We start from the raw sequence: 22,069 nt of genomic DNA, 5'->3' as shown, positions 1-22,069 counted from the left end.
TCAAAGTTTTCTGAAGGCAAAACGGAACTTGTGTGTGTTTGTGTGTGTTTGTGTGTGTTTGTGTGTGTGTGAGAGAGAGATAACGCCTCATGAGGTGTCCTTTATTTTTGTTTCCTTCCTGGTTTTCCCCACTTACACCTGGGTCAATATGTTTAAGTGGTACCTTCCTGTGTCTTGACTTTGTCAACATCGGTATGCTCCCTCCCCATCATTGTACTGATTACTCTAAATCTCTCAGACTGTCTCGCAATAAACATTTTAACTCTTTTTGCTATTGAAAGTCAAGGTTCACAACACCCCCCTCACTCCCCTCAAGGCTAGGTATTCGGCCCAGCTCTGTTTATTCTGTATATGAAACCACCTTCTTCTTGCATCCAGTCTCAGAAGCTTTCTCATCAATCATATGCTGATGATACGCAGCTGCACTGCTCAACACCACCGACTGAGTCTCACTCTGCTGCCAGTAACATAAAAGTTGTATTAATGAAGTCAAAGACTGGATGGTAACAAAAAACTTAAACTCAATGATGATACAATGGAAACCATCCTATGTTCGAGAAGAAGAAATCCATCTTCATTCATTTGTTCACCAAGTCACATCAAGGTGGGCGAAAACAACATCACCTTTGTGTCCTCTGTCAGGAATCTGGGATTCATTGTCACTGCAGACATGACTCTTGCTAAACAAGTTACAGCTGTCTGTCAGTCTGCCTATTATGATGTACAAGTCACAGCTGTCTGACAGTCTGCCTATTATGATAGACATGTTACAGCTGTCTGTCAGTCTGCCTATTATGATAGACAAGTTACAGCTGTCTGTCAGTCTGTTTATTATGAACTACACAAGATCAGTGCCATTCGTCACATTCTGATTACGCGCGCTACCAACACTCTTGTTTGTGTGTGTGTTTTGTCCAGACTTGATTACTACAACTCCTTGCTTGCTGCTGCCCTGAATATCTTCTTCACAAACTCTGACCACACTTGTCTATGCTCTTTTCTATGCATTCATTTTAGTTTGGACCACTGGCAACATCTTATAATGGACAACACAAACATAATAATAAAGAAGGAAACAATAAAAACCTCAAACAGACGAGCATACCATAGTTTAAAAACCAAGGCAAAAAAAAAGTAGCTCAGTAAACTTTTTTTAGAATCAGAAAAGTGTGGATCCTTTCTGAAATAACCTCTGTGACAATATGTTTGTTCTGAATAACATTAAAAAAATTCAGGTAGCATTTACTATGAGTAAAATAAACATCAAAGGTTGTTCTGGATCGGTGTGTGTTCATACCAACTGCAATATCACTATTGAACAGAACTAACAAATGTCCCCCTTGCGTGCGTGCGTGTGCGTGTGGGTGTGTGTGTGCACGTGCGCTGATAATCTGATACTCATGGCTAGGAGGGGGGCTGAAGTGTGAGTGTAGTAATTGTATGGATGTGTATGACGTGACCGTATTTTGTTAAGGAAACTTTTTTAAAATTATTGTTGTGGACAATAAAAATGTATTGCAAACCAGTCTTGAGGGACATTCAATGGGGAGTTCATGAGAAAATGATAGTAATGATAACAATCAACCATGGGAGGGGTAGTCTGCATGTGGGAGGGATGGGAGGTATGCCACAGCAGTATAAAACCGACAGACTGATCCGGGACAAACAGAACTGTTGGCCCCCAGCTGCGACTTCAGTCAGTTGAAGATATCACTTCCCTGTTGTCGAGTGTCGCACTGCCTGAGGTGACACGGGTAGTGAGTCGTTATTTTACCATAGGTAAGTTTGCTAAGTATGCAATAACAGGTTAGTGTGTTCATTATCATTATGTTAGCTAAGACTGCTAATGTAGTTAAATAAACTTCTTCATTATTTTATTAAAGCTCTTTTATTAAGGTCTGTTGATTGCTTCATAGAAGACTGTAGATTATTTCATTAAAGGGTTAGAGTTAGAAGCCTGTTAGCCATTTCATTAAAGTTAATTGCTAATTATTTAGTTAAAGGGAATGATTCGCATTATTTCCTGAAATGTTAGTCTGTTTTGATTGGATCGAGGACTCAATGACATAAACCCTCACATGTTCAATAGACAGATGTGACCGACAGATGAATAGGTCTGGCCGACTCAGTTTTCTGTAAACAACACTCTCCATTTCATTAAACGACGTGTTTTTACATGCATTTTCGTGTACAGACACACGTATACATACGCATACAACATATTTGTCGATACAGTGTCAGGTATACATTTACACTCATCTGTGAAGCAGACGCTTCGAGGTAGAGGATACACGGGATAAAATCGTGGATTAACTCTATTTTATTTTTAAGGGTTCACGAGCGTCTCAGCTAACATACAACGACATTGTATATATCCTTAAGATCGTTCTTAATCAGACAAACATGGACAAACCTTTACCAAGTTGCTTGTAGACATTTTTCAAGACTTGGTCCGGTAAAGAGGGGCGGTTACAAAGGGCCCTAAGGATCACTAGCCTAATCTATTATAACTCTCTTCATCCAACGCGGGTTTGGAAATGCAAGGAGTTAAGATGCTAACCTCTCGAATCGAGATCCTGTTCTCTTAACCTGCATTGAAATTTTTTTACAGTTTGGGGTGAAAGACTTCAAGCTTGTCAAGATGCTGGCTGTCTGGCTCAGTTTGCTGGTCCTCCTGGCAGTGCCGAGGCAAAGCCTGAGGTTGTGCAGATGTCGCAAATCAACTTGCCCTTGATGAGTGGTTCTGTCCGCTTGCGGTATGATCCCTACGATGAGACGTGGTCCAGCTTTAAACAGCAATATGGCAAGTGCAATCTCGATAGGTTTATTCTTCCACTCTCTGGGGAAAAACAACTGCTTCTGATAATACTGTGCTACTATATTATTACTTATTACTAGCTGCTGCGAATAACAATAATTGCAAAATGTTTTAAATGTTTTCTCATATAGTTTTGAAGTGTCTTGTTGTTTAGAATGCGTTTCACATATATATCTATGTCCGGGTGGTTGAGTGGGTAGCTGACTGGCCTAGTTACCAGAACCAGTGCTGAATGGGGATAAGGGGGTGGGATCACATGTCGTGCAGGAGGAAGAAGGGCGGGAGTACCCCTTAGGCCACAACTGCGGATGGGTAATACCCAGTTGGTCACGTGAGACCGGGTTTTTGCGACAGTTAAAGATAGACATCTGAGTAGATGGGTAGCCGATAGATGAGTAGATCAACCTTGAGGACATGACATGACTGTGGGGTATAGACATTTTTTACCCTTACATTGTCAAGACATTTTAGAGCTCATTGCAAATTACGAACTTGATGTCTTGCACCAAAGATTTCCCACCCCCAAAAAAGAGTTAAAGAAGAGGACACATCTGTATGGAGGAAAAAGCGAAAATAAATTAAATGAATTTTAGCTTAACATTTAAGATGTAAAGCTGTAAGATTTGTGGTTTTCTTTCAATCATTGACAATGACAGTGACCATTCATATTGTTTTTGTCTTGACACCATCAGCCAGATATTTATCCTTGTCATGCAACAGTCATCCATAATGGTGTCCTTTCCATCAAACATGTTCAGCCATAGACATGCCATTTGCAGCTCTCGTTTGATGTCGACAGTCATCAAATGTTTACATCCAGCCACCGCCTTTAAACAAAAATCAAGTGACCATGGAATCTGTCTTCGGAGTACTTCTTCGGTGGTTAGAATCTGTCGCCAGTGTACCTACTGTGGTCAAAATCTGTAGTCTTTCATGGTTTCTTACTAAGCCACCAAGATGGAATTTATTTTCCTGTTTCCTCGTTCTAAATAATTTGCCCAATTATAAGCATCGACATTAAGAGCATGCTACTTCTCGATGTATAAACTCCATTGCGATCTGACTTTTCTGTGACACAACACAATACACAGGAAGGATTTCATTTCTGGGAAACGGGACGATATGAAACACACTAACTAAGAATTAGGACATATTTTACTCACATCCCCAATACGTATCAGGACTAAAAGTGGGTTTTCCTCTCCCTACTCCAATAGGAAAATTCCCTACGGAGCGAAAATGAAGACAGAGGGAAAAACATTTTTCCTTGCTCTTGAAAACATGGAGCGTTGCAGGTCAGATTTTAATCATCGTCAACTTCCTGGATGAAGCCGCTAGTGCAAAAGGACTTTAAGAAGACAAAAATTAAAACGAAGTTTATGTCGAAACGAGAGTAACTACAAAGACATAGTTTTGACTGCTTTGATGGTATTTGATTATTCATTTGACTTTATCTTTTAAACTTGGAGACATTGTTTGTTAAATTTGCAGGAAAATCTTACGAAAGCCAAAAAGAGGAGGATTTGCGCAAAGAGATCTTCCTTGACAGAGTTCAGAGCATCGAGGCCCACAACCTTAAGTACATCAACAAGGAAACATCTTTTTACATGGATATCAACCAATTTTCTGATTGGGTAAGACCAAAAAGTTGACGTAGAAGACAGACCGCTGTAACTCGGAATAATAATGTTCAGTTTTTTTTTTCCTCTTGATTACTGAAACACACACGCGAGTGCACGAACACCTCAAACCCCAACAGATGTGTGTCACTACAATACAATGATACATTCACGTATTAACTGCATACCATTATACTACACTGACCTCATCCTTGGGGTAGGCCTCTGAAGGACTGCAACTTCAAAATGACAAAGTGGGTGGGTGGAGTCTTGGCTGGTTACCCCTCATATTTGAAGAACAGCAATCAAAAGTAACCCAGCCATTTGAAACAGAATTGTTTATACTGACACCTTGAAATCGTTTTTACAGACCAGCGAGGAGTACAGACAGTACAACCGCCTCCAGATGCCCACCTCGGATGCAGCTTCCCATCTGAACAGGACCACCTTCCTGCCTCCTCTCAACTTTCAGGCTCCGTCGGCGGTGGACTGGCGCTCGCAAGGCTACGTCACTGGGGTCAAGGATCAAGGACAGTGTGGATCTTGCTGGGCCTTCTCCTCGGTAGGATGTCGTTGCTGTGCTGGCGAGGCTCTCTACTTTCTCTTGGACCCTCATATTTTTCCCTTCCTTGTTCTATTTGTCGCAGCCGAGGTTCTCTCTCTCTCTGTGAATGTTCCTTGTTTCACTTTCATTACATTCATCGGCAGTATGCTTCCTTCGTGTTTTTCCTCGAATCTTGGTTATCTTTACACAGCGCGCACGCCTGTCAGTTCGTGTGTTCGTGTTCTCGTACGTTCGTGAGTTTCGGTGCGTGAGAATGTTTGTATATATATATGTATATTAGGATGTGCGCGTGTGTTGAAGAGGGCGGGGGCATGGATGGATGAGAGAGTATAGGAGCGTCTGAAACTATAAAAGAAAGTGAGAGAAAAAAAAGGAGGAATGATACAGAATGAGTGGTTGAGTAAAAGAGCTTGAAACTAATTGGTTGAAACTTTGGTAACACATCTCTCCAAATCCACTTTAAATGTATCGCGTTTAACATAAGCTAAATCACAAAACTAATTCTCAGAAGCTAATTCAACTTTCTGTTCATCCTCCCATCTTCGTAGACATTCCTCAGCGGAGTTGCGAAAACTACATGTAACTGGAACACCTTGGTTTGAATCATTAGAAACCTTTGGTCCATGATCCTTCTTGTAGATTATTAATCACGAAGAGTAAATGCTCCTTCTGTTTGTTTATATCCTCCACTAGCTGCCTCTTTCTGGATCAGTTTATAAGATAAACAACAAAAAGAAGCGTACATTGAGTAGATCGGATTGGAATTTATTTTAGGATCAGAAAGGTTCGAGCAAGACGTCCCTATTGCGCGCTTATGTTCTAAATGTTATTTGTTTATGTCATCCATCTATCCATAACCAATCAATCAATTAATGAATCCACTAATCAATTTCCAGACTGGTTCCATGGAGGGCCAGCACTTCCGCCTGACTGGCAATCTTGTCTCCCTGTCAGAGCAGCAGCTGGTTGATTGCTCCACCAGCTACGGCAACGACGGCTGTAATGGCGGCTTTGTATACAAAGCCTTCCTCTACATCCAAAGCGTCGGAGGTTTGGAATCCGAGAGCAGTTACCCCTACACTGCACGTGTAGGTCACACTGTCCTGATCTAAGCATAGTACACATTTAGTTTGGGTCTCTCGAATATAAAGGACACAGCTATATTCCATTATATATGCACTGTCAGTAGTCCGACAACGAACACTTGTAAAACCTTCCATAACAAAGTTACATATATTTGGGCAAAGATGGATCAGTCCATGGCTAAGAACAGATTATCTCATCTAAAAGTTGTAAATAAGACTAAATTGACAATTATATACAGAAAAGCAAGACTTTATTTATAGATATATGTGTGTGTGTATATGTTGACTCTATAGCAGTGGTTCTTAACATTTTTTGAGGTACCGAACCCACAAGTTTCATATGCACATTCACCGAACCCTTCTTTAGTGTCATCACGAATTGCGGGTATGTCTTGACCTCCGTGGCGGAGGCTCCGCCGAGCCCCTGAGACCGACTCACCGAACCCCTAGGGTTCGATCGAACACCGGTTAAGAACCACTGCTCTATAGTCTGGGTTATAGTTAGGATGTGAAATTTTATGTTGTTTTTTAAGTCAAAGACAGCGTGAATTTTGAACAGTGAAATTTAATGAGAAGAAAGTAACTTTAGTTCTCAATTAATGCCTGTATTTTACAGTTTGTATTTGACACTGTTGTATATCAGTCATAGCACCTTCCGTTTAAAGAACGTGTACTATAATTTCTATGTATCAATAATCGTGCTATGATGAAAACTTATCAAATACTTGCTTTGGATTGCAAAGATTTGTGTTACCAAAGAACGCAAATTAAAAAGAAAACCAGTTCAATGTTTCATTGGGTCTCAAGGATGGCATCTGCGCCTTCAGAAGTTCATTGATTGTGCCGGAGACCAAGGTGCAAGGGTACCGGAACATAGCCATGGGCAACGAGAATGACCTTTTACAGGCTGTGGCCTCTCAGGGACCCATCTCTGTTGCCATTGATGCCAACCATCCTTCCTTTCAAAGTTACAGTGGAGGTTAGTCTGTAATTTTCTCAAGGGAGATTTTGGCGATGGTTACAGGTTTATGCTTTCAAGGTTTAGACCTTCAAGGGAGACAAAATTACTAAGAAAGAAAGTTAAGTGGAACACTTACGAATTATCAGACAACGGCCTTGTCGTTTCAGGCATCTACGATGAGCCTTCCTGTAGTTCCTCACAGTTGGATCATGGCGTGCTCGTTGTCGGTTATGGCGGCACGACGGGTCAAGAGTACTGGATTGTCAAGAACAGGTAGGCTGTTTCACTACAATCAGTGTCTTCTATCTTTCTGTCATTTATGTAATGCTATCATGGCTACTCTACCCAGGTGAAGTCACTTCGTCTACCAGGCTGTCAACACTCCATTGGCTAGAGGACCAGATCAAAGGGCATCTGGGCAAGCGAGGGGGACACTGCAGGCTGTTTATAGAGAAGGGGAGGAAACGGTCTTGCTCTGTCGTACGATCCTTTTTGAAATAACCTCCGTGGTTTTTTTTTCAGCTTTACCTTGTCAATACTTGTCATTCACATCAACATTGATTTGTATTGCTCACATCAATGCAGATATATTACTAAAGGCTGTTTCAGGTCTTTAGATTTGTCTAAACTGAGTTGCTGAACTTTGACCTTTTGCCATACAAAATTTGCAGCTGGGGAACAAGGTGGGGCAATGGCGGGTACATACTGATGTCCCGCAACAAGAACAACCAGTGTGGGATAGCCACAAATGCCGTCTACCCGGTGCTTTCATCCGGCCTGTAAACGGTCCGAGTGGAGGAGGCGTTGTGGCGAAGGTAGAACGACTGGAACTTAACGTACATGGAAGACGTATTGGGTGGAGCACGCAAGACTGCTTTTGTACCCACATTCTGTGACATTATATTAATTAGCTGAACGAATGAACTTTGTTATGTGTGAGATTGCGGACGATTTCTTTGTTACTCCGTTCCGGTCAGGTTACTCGTTACTCAACAACTTAGAATCAGTGGAACTGCATCCACTAGAACACTGCAGCTAGAATGTTTCATGTAGCCATCATGTAGATGTGAACAGGTTTATCTGAAAATGTTTTGAAACTTTTTTCGTTGAGCCTTCTGATTTTTTTTTTTTTTGTTGCTTTTTTTGTTTTTCAAGTAATTTAAACGTGCGCGGAAGATGGTTTTATTGAGTGGTTAATAAAATAATCTGAGCAGCAAGCTGTCTAAGAAAGTTCCTGCTTTTTGTGGGCACGTAGAGAGAGAGAAAGAGAGAGAGAGAGATAATGGAAAAGAGAGAAAATTGAGAATTAAATTTTTACTCTATCAACCCTGTCTGTATCACTACAACGCATCTGGCCCTGTAAACAGGTGGAACCTGCAGAGAAAAACAAAAATCCCAGCTTCTCGAGACGAGATGTGGATCCAGAACAACCAATCCTCGCTGCATTGGTGACAAAGTGTTGATACATTCTGTAATTAAACTTAACTCTCCAAAGTATATACTGTCTCTTTTCTGTTTTGTGTGTGTGTGTGTGTGAGTGAGACAAATTGGGCAAATCTTTCCCTTGCAGGAGAAAAAAGACCATCATGTGGCGCTGTGACGAACGAGGCGGAGAGAAGGATGAGCCTCACTCGCCCGAGGGGAAAGGGGTCACTTTAGCTGGCTCCCTCCACCCGACTTTCGCCCTCACACCCAGTCACCCGCCTGTTCGCACGTCGGCACGTGTACAGACTAACAGTCATACTCTCCCGCGTGCGCAAACACAACCGACATATTTGTTGTACTACGAACAAATTATAATTACAAGAAAATTAAGGTTCAATTATATCAAGGCGGTGGATTGTGTAGGTTTTCCTACAACAGGCACAGAGAAACACGTCGGACTGCAGGCACTTGACATATATATATATATTATCTTTTAGGGTCAAACTTTGATCAAGGAAATCTTTATTCCTTTACTCGTGTCTCGTCATTCCAGCATCGCCATATCAAAGTTTTAACAAATGGTCTTAGCACTTGGTTAGTCCAAGCATCATGTCCCTTCCCCTGTGTCTATGTGTGTGTGTGCTTTGTAAGTAATTGGGGGGCGTGTGTGTAAGAAACCCTGGGGGCCAGTTGACATAACACAGGCGCCAGTCAAGGACAGAATTGTGAGGAGGGTCTGGGGTCAAGAGGTCTGATGCTCTATTTAGTATTAGTTCAATGATGTAAATCCCCCGATAGCCACAAGGCGAGCAGACGGGGCTGGTTTCATGTGAGGTTTTGAAAAAAATCTGTGGTTGCCGGTCTCAAGCAATATGACTATTAGGACCTAGCTTTGTGAGGTCAACCTGAATTTAAGACCAGCGACTTTAGACTTATTGTTCCCACCCCGCACACCCCCCTCCCCTCAAAAAAGGTCACATACATTCAAGTCACGCCCTCCATTAAAGCTATCACTACACTCTTCCTTCCTGCCTCACTAGAAGTGTGTCCATCCTGTTCTATACACTCACACGCGAGCTGTACACTGGATTGTCCCACAGACCGGTGGTGAGACAGAGGATCCTCCTGTGTGCGTTCTCAATTCTGTTTGACACAGGTAGGGGAGCCCAAACTGTCGACTTCTCCAAACACTTACTCCATTAATCGAACACACGAGGTGTTGTCCTGTGTACAATCCTGTGTACAATCCTCATCGAAAAACGCCCCCGCGTCCGTTGTTAAGGGTTGGTCTGGTGCCAAGGGTACTTCTTCATACAAAGCGTCGATTTTACTACAACAACAAACAACAACAACAACAACAACAACAACAACAACAACAACAACAGTACTCATTCGTCCTTCTAGAAACTTTCTTTCGTTCACAGAGCCACACACTGATTGTCATTTTCACGTGTGGTACCCGCTGTGTTCGCCGTCACAGGCTGAGCAATGACCCGGTCATAGCCAACACACACACACACACGGTAAACAGGAAAGATTGATATATTTTTTTAAAAATACCCACAGATATGTGAACTTTAACTAAAAAAAATTTAGCTAGTTTTTCCAGATTTTGCACAATTAAAAAATGTCAGCTTTCTAATACCGTTATGCATTTTGCATACATCTTAAATCATAAACTGAATGTTTTGTTTGTTTCTTTTTTCTTGTTTTTTTTTTTAAATGTACCAGATTTTGCAAATTTCAAGACTGCACAAAGAAAAAAGATGTTTTGAACCATAACCTACATAGAAAAAACTATAGTTTCTGATCCGGTCTTCGTCACCTGTCAGTCGCCTCAACCCCGTCATCACGTCGAAGGGCAGTGGCCTTGACCCGCAGTGAAAACAATAGATGTCACGAGGGACGGTGAGTTTACTCAGCTATGTTTGTGTGAGTAGTGATGATGGCATATTCTAATCACACCAGGAGCGACGGGTGGGTCTTTCTGAAGGCGTGTGACTGCTACCGCGTGACACGTGACCAGGCAATGCGGGTAGATTAGAAAGAGAGGTGTGGGTGAGCATCGTCTACCATAAACATTAGAAGTGCGAGACAGGTAGAAGGTGAAAAGGTAAGCAATTCTAAGTCACTTTGTTTGTGTCCTTACCTATGGTTACTTCCATGTGAAGCAAGACGACGATGTTTATAGCGATTTTCTGGTTCTTGTCACGTGTGACTGATTTGTTTTTCTTATTGATTGCATCATTTACTTTCTTATTAAGCACTTTGATCGTGATGTGCTGTGTTACTGTTGTTCTGGTGGTGAGAAGTATATTTTCTCAAGGAATATTTTCACCCTGTCCGAAAAGCTGTTGTCAGTGGTTCGCGTATTTTCGAAACAACAACTATATGCCACATGTTCAGTTCACTCGTCCTGTTGGGTTGGTTTAAAAGAAAATTTTGAGCTCATATTTTTGGAACTTAGAGCATCACTTTACTTTTTCTAGAGAGTGGTTTATAGGCGCCATGGAAAGATAACTGTGGTTGAAAAAAAAATGCTATCACCTAAAAAATGTTTGTGATTTATCGAATCTCGTATACAGGATAATTTTTGTGACGAATTCATCTGATTTTTTGCATTGTTCATACACTTATTCATCTTAGTAAATGATTGTGTAATGATAAGAAGAACAAAGACAATACAGGAAGTAAGGAAAGAAATAAAAAAAGAAAAAATAGAGAAAGAAAGAGACAAAAAACCAGTAATATACTTATAAGGGAGAAAATGTTGCCTTTCGTCAGCGATCTTACTCTTGCTTCTGATTGTCAGTGTGATGTAACGTCCAGTTGTCTCTCTTCAAGCAGGTGATTGTGAAGGAACACTAGGAAAGTTGAAGATGAAGGTGGTTGTGCTGACCGCGTGTCTGTGGGCTGTGGTTGTCGCTATGCCAAAGACTGTGCAGCAGTTTGAGATCGAAATCCCAACACACGTAGGATCCGTTAGGATCCGTTTCGACCCATATGACGTCACATGGACAGAGTTCAAGAAAAAACATGGCAAGTAGACTTTCTCGTGACGTGGGGACAACTTCATGACAACAACGACAAACAACAACGATGATGATAATGACCATGACGTTCAGGATGATAATAACGATGATCTACATTTTACATGAGATGAGTAGTTTAAAAAAAGAGAATTAAAAAAACTGAAAAATGTCAGACAAAACGATTCTGACAAACATGGCAGTCAAGTTTAATTTTTTTCCCCGTCCTCAGGACCATTGAATGTTGTTGTCGTAGTTAGGTGGCAGCCAGCAAGCAAACATGGCCACTTGTACATGATCTCTACCACTGGTGTGAACTGTATACAAAAATATCCTATCCCATTATCCCTGTAAAGCTTCGTATCCTGCTCCTGACTGTTGTTAGTGTATCCAGGCTCACTTGTTGTTAGGTTAATTGGTGGAAGAATTAGCAATAGCTTAAAGAAAAGAGTTATTGAGGAAAATAATTCGAGAAAGAAAACTGTCAATGTAAAGTCAAAAATCTGCTTTCAGGAAAATCTTACGATAGCGAGGAGGAGGAGAAGGTCCGCATGAAGATTTTTATTGACAAGGTCAAGCACATTGAGCTTCACAACTGGGAATATGTCAACAAGAAACAGTCCTACTACAAAGGCATCAACCAGTTCTCTGACTTGGTATGTACACACCTTTGGATATATGTTTTGAAATAGATGTGTATATATGTAAATGTAAGAAGAGAGGTTACAGTATGAACTCATTAACTTTAATGTTGCCCATTTGGTGATTTACATTGCAGACGTTTGAAGAATACAAGCTGTACAACCGCCTGCAGGCACGAAAGCAGGTAGACAGTACTTTCAAGTGCAGCAAGTTCCAGCCTCCACTCATGTGGCACGCACCTGCCGAGGTGGACTGGCGCACCCAGGGCTACGTCACTTCCGTCAAGGACCAAGGGTTTTGCGGCTCCTGCTGGGCTTTCTCTACCGTGAGTTGTTCTCCTTTAACATTAAAAGCAAAATGGACTGCTGTTGACTGACACTTGCTGACAAAGATTCTCAGTCTTCCTTGCTTACCTTTTTCACATATTGGTCATAGGTACTTCTAACAACAGTCTTATAGACAGTGTCACTATCGATGGGAATCATTGCAAATAATGGTTCTTGTATTTACAGACTGGAACGATGGAGGGTCAACACTTCCGAATGTCCGGTGAACTGGTCTCACTCTCCGAGCAGCAGCTGCTGGACTGCTCAACGACGTTCGGAAATCTACGGCTGTGATGGAGGATTCCCATGGCTTGGCTTATGCCTACATCAACAGCGTTGGAGGCTTGGAGTCTGAGACCGACTACAACTACACTGCAAAGGTAACAGACAAACAAAGGAGGGAAAGAACTAAGAGCTATAGCCATTTTGTGTTCTACCAGGAATTATGTAAAGTCAGGTCAATCTTTTACGTTGTCCGGCGTTGAAGAGGATTGTTCCTGCTTCATTTAAAATCCAGAAATAAGTTAAAGTAATAAATAAATTTTGAAATAACTTTGCAAGATCCTAGCACTTGCTTTAGCGTTTCTCTTCTGTGGTGCATGGACAGTATGAGCCTTGCAATGTCACCGCTTCAAAGATTGTGCCTGAGACGAAAGTCCTCGGCTGCCAGGACATCGCCTCTGGAAACGAGAGTGACCTCATGCAGGCCGTGGCCAGCCAAGGACCTGTCTCTGTCGGAATTCATTCCACCGAGCCTTCTTTCCAAGATTATTCCGGAGGTACGCGGGTATCCTGAGCTTAAGGACCTAAAGCCAAATTTTCAAAAAGAATGTAGTTATAATGAATAACATGACACCAACCTACACCGTGGGTATCTTTCGAGTTATACGTAGTTGTTTGTGAATGGATTGTCATGAAACAGAATATATATTTAAAATGCACAACTAATTAAATAAAATGTGTGTTAAATGTCGTTTCAGGTATTTATAATGAGCCCCACTGCAGTTCTACTGAACTGGACCATGGTGTCCTTGTTGTAGGTTACGGCAGCTCCAACGGGCAAGATTACTGGATTGTCAAAAACAGGTGACTACCTTCAAAACACAATTCTTAAATGCATCAAACATATTTCACTGAAATAAAGAAACATGTGGTCGTGGAAAGAGCTTGTAGTGGACGTAACACAAAAAATTAAGTGACCTGCGTTATGAGAGAATAACAGTCATCACAGTTTAACGTGCAGTACAAACACCTCTTGTGAGCAAAACCTTTGTTCTCCATACTTTTCACAGTAAATGCTTGAACCTCAGTTAAAAAAAAACAAAACCCTACCCAACAACAAACAAAAACAAACTATTTTAAGTAGGATTTAATATTTAAGGCCTACTCTAAATATGAACAAAATGTTACACTTAGAGATTTCGGAAAATTAAATGAATCCCGGAGGATTTCAAGAGCACAGAGAACTCCACAATAGGAAAATCAAAATCATATTATGATCTCCGTTTAGTTGCCTTTAACATGTTTGGGTAGTACACATATAAACTTTCCAAGTGCGAAAAATGAAGGGGCAAACGAAGCTTTTGATGTGAAAAGATAATCGTCTACAGGTGACTTTATTCAGTGGCCCGACAAGAAGTTATCACACAGCCTGTCTGATTAGCTTTCAATAAAAACCTGATTAGCAATGTTTGTGGGTCAATTATCTGACATACACATAATTGGGACAATTCCATGGAAATCACCTGGGTATATTTATGTCTCACTCTTGTTTCTATTTGTGTGACAGCTGGGGCACGAAATGGGGACTTGACGGTTACATCCTGATGTCCCGAAATAAGAACAACCAATGTGGTATCGCCACCGCAGCAACTTTCCCTCAACTGGGCAAAAATTAATTAAGTCAAATTTAATTAGTCTCCATATGTAACCAGATGGGTTTTGTTCTCCACGCAAATATATTTCATTCAGATACCGATATAGAATTGCTTTGATCTCACGTAGGTAATACAAAGTAATGAATTTCAGTGTCGTGTGAAGAAGATTAAGGTTTTCTGAAATATTAATTTACACTTTTTACTCATTAAAGTTCATCATGCTGTGTTACGTGTAACACCCACGTGTATCTTATCTTTATTGTTACTAATTTTTTTACATGATGACAGCTGTAAAAAAATTTAATCTTATTCTGGTTACTGTGGTATCCATTTGAAAATATTCTTTTCTTGACCTTTTTTTTCTTTTAAAATAATTAGTCTTTAAAGATACAGAATTATTTAGAAGCTTTCTTTATGTTTATTTACAGATGTGAATGTAAAAAACGGAATTACTTCCGGGTAAACAGCTGATCTGGCTTAACTAAACAATTGTTTTTTTTTAAATGTGATTTTTACATGAAATAAAATAATAAACTAGACTTGTGTATATTTTTCTTCCTTGGTGAACCAATGTTTCTGACTGTATATACCTTCATTAAATGACACAGGATAAACTACTCTGACGTGACTGACTAGATTGCATTTGTTTACATAATTATCTCCGCATAAATATTAGTATGGAGTGGGATCTCTTCAGTGGTCTTAAAGATTCTCTTCCTTGTGTTCATGTCGCAAATTTCATGAAAACTGTTTAGCCTACAATCATAAATCGCATGTTTGTAGATTTTTGTGGCACACTTTACACTTACACATTTACAGCAAAACATTTTGATCGAAAGTTAAGACTCAAAGTTAGAACATGGGTGGGAAAAAATTTTCTGAGTGAGCCGGTCGCAAAATTCTAAACCTATGCGGCGGGCCGGTAAAATACCAAAAACTTTCGCCTTGAAGCATTTCACTTTGGAAGGAAATTATTTCCCTAGGATAAAAACAAAATTAAAACATCAAAAATGAAAAAACCAAAGACATCCAAATCGACTTTCAAATTATTAGTACCACAAAATCTCAGTAAAAACTGTACCTGACTGTACTAATCGTGGTGCACACATATTCTACTTGAAGTATGCGTAATGGTCAAAACGAACATTGCTAAAACATTTCACAGGATTTATGTTTCACAGACTGACTGTCAGACAACCGTGTATTTCTTTTGAAAATAAACTTGAAGTCCACACTCAGGTACAGACATTGTACCATTATGCTCAAGGATGAAGCTGGTCAGGTGTCTGTAAAAAAATTATAAATAAATACACCTGTACAGGCATGCACACATTGGGACAGGAATGGAAACCAGAACTATATTTTTCTTTTTATTTACATAAACATGTAATTAAAACAGAGGCGGTATCATATCTATATATACTAATCTGTGCACACAATCAACATATGATTAATCTTGCTTTTCTTGAAATGCCAATTTTCTAATACGGCCAACACATCACGAATTACACGTTTTTGTGAAAAAAGTCTTAGAAATCGGTTGTTGGTCTGAGGATTGCTCAGATGGAAAATGCTCGGAGCCAACATACTTCCTGCTGCTTTATATACAACAAATTATTTTGGGTTTTAAGGACTGCATTATCTCCCTTATAGGTTTTTGTTTTCTTTGCTTTTTTTAGGAGAATTAGGTTTTGAGGAGAATAAATGTGGGTCTTTTTTTTTTTTTTTTTTTTTGAGAATGAATGTGGATCTTGCTGAAACAATTGTTTAGTGGAGATGTATAACTGGTTTGATTTGGTAATGTGGCTTATGGTGGAACGGAAGGTTATGTTCTCATGTGATTTGTTTTAAAAGAAGTGTGTCAAGTCCACATTTATTGGATATATTTGTCATTGTCAGACTTCGCTCCAGGATTTGAGAGTAGTGCTCTTGTTCCATCAATGAGAGGTTGACAGGGAAATGTGTGCTTTTTGTGTTTTGTCTCTCGTGTTAAGTAGAGCACTTTTCATTTTCCTTTTAGAAGCGTGGATGTACTTATGCATTGTGTAATAAAAAATGTTAAAAAACTACTAGCATATGTAAACATGCAAACATCGCGTAAAGAAAATGACAGTCACCATTCAAAGGGGAATTCTATCATGTTCACTTAGACTAGAGGAAAAAAAACAAAAGAAAAAAGTTTATATTAAAACGTCAAAAAACTTTGGAAAGCAAAAGGGGTGGGGTTCTAGTTCGATCACGTGAAGTAAGGTTAAGCCTAAAAGCGGTGTAATTAAGAAAAGTTTCAAGAAATCCTGAATTGAGCTTTATTACCAGGTGTACATAATTCCGACAACATGACACCGTGTGGAGGTTAAGACCCAGAGAAACAGCAATTAGTCCTATTGTCGTCCCTACCTTCAGGCAGAGTGTAGCCGGCATGCTGAGTACTGAGTGACACGGGTGGCTGGTATCCCATCACACCCAAGCAAAATGACAGGCTTTTATCTCGCTCCTCGTCACATGCTTTCCTCGTGGATAACATGTACTGGCGAGCGTAGTCACATGCACGTACTGACCACAATATCTCTGATTATACGGAGACAAAACAATGGTAGCAATGACCCATCGGGTGGGTCCTCGTCACGGGGTGGGCAGCGCATGACGGCGCATGACCTCAGGCGGTCAGCGGGCCACGTGACCTGTCAGCACAGGTAGAGTATAAAGTGAGCAGAAGGCTACTGCTGGATATTCTCTGAGAAACAACTGGAGTGTCTGTGAACAGGTGGAAAAGGTAAGACCATCTTACTGCATTGGTCACTTCTCCGAGATCGCAATTTTTGACTGTTTTCCCATGTGTAGGCGATGTTTCTCATTAGACAAAACCTCTTTTTTTTTCTTGCACACTCCGATGATGATAAACTTTCTTGCGATGCTCGTTATAAATACCATGTCAAGTATAAAAGTCTAGTTTAAATGTGGTCTGTGATCGTAATGCTCTTACAATATATTTCATCTAAAGACTTCAAATCCTCTCATCATGTGAATTGTTTTTTAGAGCTGCCATTCTCTGTGTTTCATGGATCAGAGTCTGAGATATATATAACTTTGAGTTCTAAATGGTCGTAAAAATTAAAGCTCTGCTTGAAGTACTTTAAAATTATGTGATGGTCAAAATTTTCACCTCTTCTCTGAACTAGAAACAGGTTAATCGAAATTTTTAACAATGTATCTACGCTCAGAAATTAAGCCCCCCTTTTTCGTGATTCATTATGTCAAGAAGGGAGAAGAAAAAAAAAAATTAATTGAAGAAAGATAAAAGAGATGTAGGGCAGAAATTAAAGAACAAGGAAGTCCTTTCTTTATCTTTATTTACTGTCTGTACCTTACAACATGCTGTGCTCGAAGAGAAGACCTTTTTTTGTCGGTTTGTAAATTTGAAGTCAAAATTTGTTCTTTTCCAAGGGATTCGAAGAGAAGGAAAAGAAAATGAAGGTTGTGTTGGTGACCGTGTGTCTGTGGGCTGTCGCTGTCGCTAAGCCAAGGACGGTGGAGCAGTTTGAGATCGAACCCCCGACACACAAGGGCCCCGTCAGGCTGCGCTTCGACCCCTATGACGTCACGTGGGCAGAGTTCAAACAGAAATCATGGTAAGTAGACATTTTCATGACCTGGTGACAACGACAACGATAACTTTATTAAATGATACTGTTGTTAATGACGATAAGGTATGAGAAATCTGCTAGGTTTGAGCTGGTCAAACATCGGTCTTCAGTATAACAAATCAACTCGTTCTGATTCCGGTGAAAAGCGGCCTTCGATTTTCTGTCGTCTGTAAAATAAACGTTCAAGAGGAAAATGTAGAGAAAATTTTCTCAGCTAAAATAACAACAGAAAAATAGAGTGCAAAACAATGGATTTCAAGAGCTGTCAAAAATTCGGTTTCAGCAAAATCTTACGATAGCGAGGAGGAGGAGAAGGCCCGCATGAAGATTTTTATTGACAAGGTCAAGCACATTGAACTTCACAACTGGGAATATGTCAACAAGAAACAGTCCTACTACAAGGGCATCAACCAGTTCTCTGACATGGTATTAAACAACGATGTTCTGTCTAACATGAATATAAAACACCACCTAAACGAATATAATAGAAATGAAGAAAATACAACCATAAGTATTAATAAGCTGTACTTACGAAACAACAATAATGGTGAAATGAGAAATGTTTGTAATATATTTAAGATTTGAGATGTATTTGTAATAAATTAGAGACAAATATTTCAATGGAAGTGCCGTAATTGTGGTTCCTGACTTCTACATTTACCAAGCACATTATGTCATGCTCTATCAAATGCCTTCTTAAAGTCAATAAAGTTGTAGTACAATGACGATGGCTATTGAAAATCTACTGAACAGTGTCCTGCCGGCCCAGAATTCTTCTTGTTCCTCACCTAGAACGTGAGGCAGCGTTAGAGAACCTATGCGTTAGAGAATTTATGCTAAATAAATTCAATAAAGGAACCTTCTCAGGCTGATTACTACTAGTATTGTCTCACACTGCCTTTCTCAGGTAGGGTTGCTATCAGTGCATTCCCGCGGTCATAAAGACTTGCGCACATATTAAACGACACTTATGTTTATGTTTCAGACGTTTGAAGAATACAAGCTGTACAACCGCCTGCAGGCTCGAAAGAATGTAGAGAAGACTTTCAAGTGCAGCAAGTTCCAGCCTCCACTCATGTGGTACGCACCTGCCGAGGTGGACTGGCGCACCCAGGGCTACGTCACCCCCGTCAAGGACCAAGAGAGTGCGGCTCCTGCTGGGCTTTCTCTACAGTGAGTTTTTTTTTTTTATTTACTGCGTGAAAAATAGTTTGTAGATAGGTCCAGCTCGACTCAACGATAGTCATAATCCATTGATGTTAGTAGGGAACAGTTCTGATCAGCGCTAGGTGACATTACGTAGGTCACGTATCAACCTCCGTTGTTTTGATCACTCGGACCACGTAGAAAACGGTTATCATTACTTCTGACAACAACAGTTATTTTGGTACGACACGATGCCACCTCGACGATGACCTCACCGATGTGCACACTGTAGAAAAGGAGAAATTTTTATTCCTCTTGTCGGATTTCTGTCGTATGGTCTACAGCTGTGATCCAAAACCAAAGGAAATAAATTTTTCTTGAGAAGAATTGGGCTATTATTCTACTCCTAAGTAGAATACTGCTTTGAAAGGTATTACTGATATAATAGCTTAGCTGTCAACTAAGTGCTTTTTTGTGGTTGCCTCTTTCTTGCTTAGTTATAAGAAATAGCTTTATAGTTACCCGTTCTATCTTGCCGAGCAAGCGTTTGAAAAAGACCATCATGATTGGTGTATTTACAGACTGGATCCATGGAGGGTCAGCACTTCCGTCTATCCGGCGAACTGGTGTCCCTGTCAGAACAGCAGCTGGTGGACTGCTCCAAGAAGTTCCAAAACAGCGGCTGCAATGGCGGACTTATGGACCAGGCTTTTGCCTACATTAACAGCGTTGGCGGCTTGGAGACTGAGCAAGCCTACAAATATCTGGCGCAGGCAAGAGACGAACGAATGAACGAATGAGTTCTTTGCGATTTTGTTATGATTGTCAAGAGCCATTTAAGATATCTTTTCTGACAGTTTTTTAAATATTAGACGAATGAACAAGAAAAAGAACTTTATAGTTATAGTCATTCTGTTTTTGTCCAGGAAGGATGTAAGGAAGCCAGATCACAAGGATATGGACCTCTTTCTTTTAAAATCTAGGTACACTTTTTGGAAAAAAAAATACTTAGGAACATTTTGAAACAGAGATCCTAGCGTATACTTTAGCGTTTCTCTTTTGTGTTGTACATGGACAGGATGGGGCCTGCAAGTTCAACGCTTCAAGGATTGTGCCCGAGACCGCTGTCACCGGCTGTCAGGACATCGCCTCCGGAAGCGAGAGTGACCTCATGAAGGCCGTGGCCAGCCAAGGACCCGTCTCTGTCGCCATTGATGCCTCCAACGACTCGTTCCAGGATTACTCGGAGGTACGTGGGTATCCTGAGCTTCACACCCGAAGCCAAATTGGCAAAGAGAACTAAATAAGGATGGATAGCATGACACCAAACCACACCATTTGTATTTTCTGAGTTAATATGCAGTTGTCTGTGAATGGATGTCATGGGAACAGAATAAATAAATATAATACAGAACTAACTATATAACATGTGAGTGAAATGTCATTTCAGGTATTTATAATGAGCCAGGATGCAGTTCTGTTAATCTGGACCATGGTGTCCTTGTTGTGGGTTACGGAAGCGACGAGGGTGAAGATTACTGGATTGTCAAAAACAGGTGACTACTTCAAACCATATTTTCTCAGTGCATCAACCATATGTAACTGATATAAAGAAACCTGTGGTCGCACAAAGAGCATGTAGTGGACGTAAAAGAAAAAAACTGAATGACCTGCGTTAGGAGTTAGAATAACAGTTCAAATCTGACTTTATTTAGGATACAAACATCTCTTGAGTGACGAAAACATTCGACTTTCCTAATTTCCGCATGAAATGTTTGAGTCTTTAATACTTAAGACCTGCTTTAAATATGAACAAAAACTTGGATAGAGATCTGAAAAAAAAATTAAATAATCGTGAGGGATTTTAAAATTATTTATGTCTGACGTTCATGAGATATTTTGTGTTTGTCACAGCTGGGGGAAAGTCTGGGGAACTAACGGTTACATCCTCATGTCCCGAAATATGAACAACCAGTGTGGTATCGCCACAGCAGCCAGCTTCCCTCAGCTTGCCAAGAACTAATTAAGGTAAGTTAGTCTCTTTCAGAACTATTTATCCATATGTAATTATATAATTTTTTCCCCACGCAAAACATTTCATTCAAACACCTATCTATAACTGCCTTCAACTCATGTCAGTAAAAAATTGAATGAATTTCAGTGTCGCCTGAAAGAAAGTAGGATCATCTTAAATGTTCATCAGTATTTTATACTTGTTAAAGCATTTTGTACTGTAAAACGCATCTTATTTTTTATTTTCTACCAGCTTTGAACTTCATTTAGTACAGTTCAAAACATTTGCCTCCGGTTTATTTGATTTTGAATTCAATTGAAAATAGTATTTTCTGAGCCTTATTTTCTTCCTTCTATTCATTGATTTAAAGTTGGTAAGAAGAATTTAATACGTGTATTTTTTTACAGATCTGAATGAAAGAAACGGAAGTACTTCCGAGTGAGCAGCTGGACTGGCTTAAACTAACTTTATGTTTTTTATGGTGTTTATATAAAATAAAATTATAAACTAGACATTTGTGAATGTTTTTTCTTTTTTGATGAATCACCATCTGATCACGCAAAAACCTTCATTATTTGACACAGATAAACATTCTGAAATCGATGACAAGATTACATTTGTTTACATAATTATGCTCAAATAAATATTAGTGACTAGCGTGATCGCCGCAGTTGTCTGAAGGATTCTCTCCGCTCGTGGTCATGACGCAGGGTCAGGTCATATTGTCAGAAAGTTCTCTTACACACTCAAAACAGTTGAGTCAGATTATTTCCTCTTTACAAAACAGGCTGATTTCACCAATGACTGATCTGAATCATGGGACAAGCAAAAGGCGTTGAGGAAACAGCTGGACAACCTTGAATGTAGCGCACTGAACATTGTTATTGTGATGGGAATAAAGAAAACAAATCAACAAAC

General features: G+C 40.1%; 2 protein-coding genes across 2 annotated transcripts; both read left to right on the top strand.

The window, feature by feature from the left end:
* Positions 1-1,658: 1,658 nt before the first annotated feature.
* On the top strand, positions 1,659-8,545 carry LOC112565808 (cathepsin L1-like). Its single transcript, XM_025241606.1, has 8 exons — positions 1,659-1,806; positions 2,612-2,803; positions 4,310-4,452; positions 4,808-4,999; positions 5,899-6,090; positions 6,895-7,066; positions 7,216-7,321; positions 7,720-8,545. Exons 2-8 carry the CDS (start codon positions 2,710-2,712, stop codon positions 7,829-7,831), a joined length of 1,011 nt encoding a protein of 336 aa, XP_025097391.1. The 5' UTR covers positions 1,659-1,806; positions 2,612-2,709; the 3' UTR covers positions 7,832-8,545.
* A 2,311-nt stretch (positions 8,546-10,856) lies between these two features.
* On the top strand, positions 10,857-21,663 carry LOC112566026 (cysteine proteinase 4-like). The gene is given in 19 exon segments (XM_025241951.1): positions 10,857-10,896; positions 11,318-11,512; positions 12,016-12,158; positions 12,281-12,469; positions 12,657-12,752; positions 12,754-12,774; positions 12,776-12,850; positions 13,078-13,249; positions 13,451-13,556; positions 14,260-14,365; positions 17,838-17,976; positions 18,275-18,417; positions 18,977-19,130; positions 19,133-19,164; positions 19,719-19,910; positions 20,216-20,390; positions 20,588-20,693; positions 21,052-21,165; positions 21,559-21,663. Coding segments are annotated over 18 exon segments (2,178 nt in total). The 5' UTR covers positions 10,857-10,871; the 3' UTR covers positions 21,161-21,165; positions 21,559-21,663.
* The last annotated feature ends 406 nt before the right edge of the window (positions 21,664-22,069 follow it).

The sequence above is a fragment of the Pomacea canaliculata genome, linkage group LG6, assembly GCF_003073045.1.
Source record: "Pomacea canaliculata isolate SZHN2017 linkage group LG6, ASM307304v1, whole genome shotgun sequence".
NCBI lineage: Eukaryota > Metazoa > Mollusca > Gastropoda > Architaenioglossa > Ampullariidae > Pomacea > Pomacea canaliculata.
The sequence above is the reverse complement of the archived record's forward strand: the minus strand, read 5'-3'. Positions and strand labels throughout refer to the sequence as shown.

What these genes read in the sequence shown, in the direction of transcription:
- LOC112565808 (XM_025241606.1), top strand. Translation starts at nt 2,710, where the DNA reads ATGTCGCAAATCAACTTGCCCTTGATGAGTGGTTCTGTCCGCTTGCGG. An exon ending in CTTGCTGGGCCTTCTCCTCG is followed by an intron (nt 5,000 to 5,898) that starts GTAGGATGTCGT and finishes ATCAATTTCCAG; the next exon opens with ACTGGTTCCATGGAGGGCCA. An exon ending in GTTACCCCTACACTGCACGT is followed by an intron (nt 6,091 to 6,894) that starts GTAGGTCACACT and finishes TTGGGTCTCAAG; the next exon opens with GATGGCATCTGCGCCTTCAG.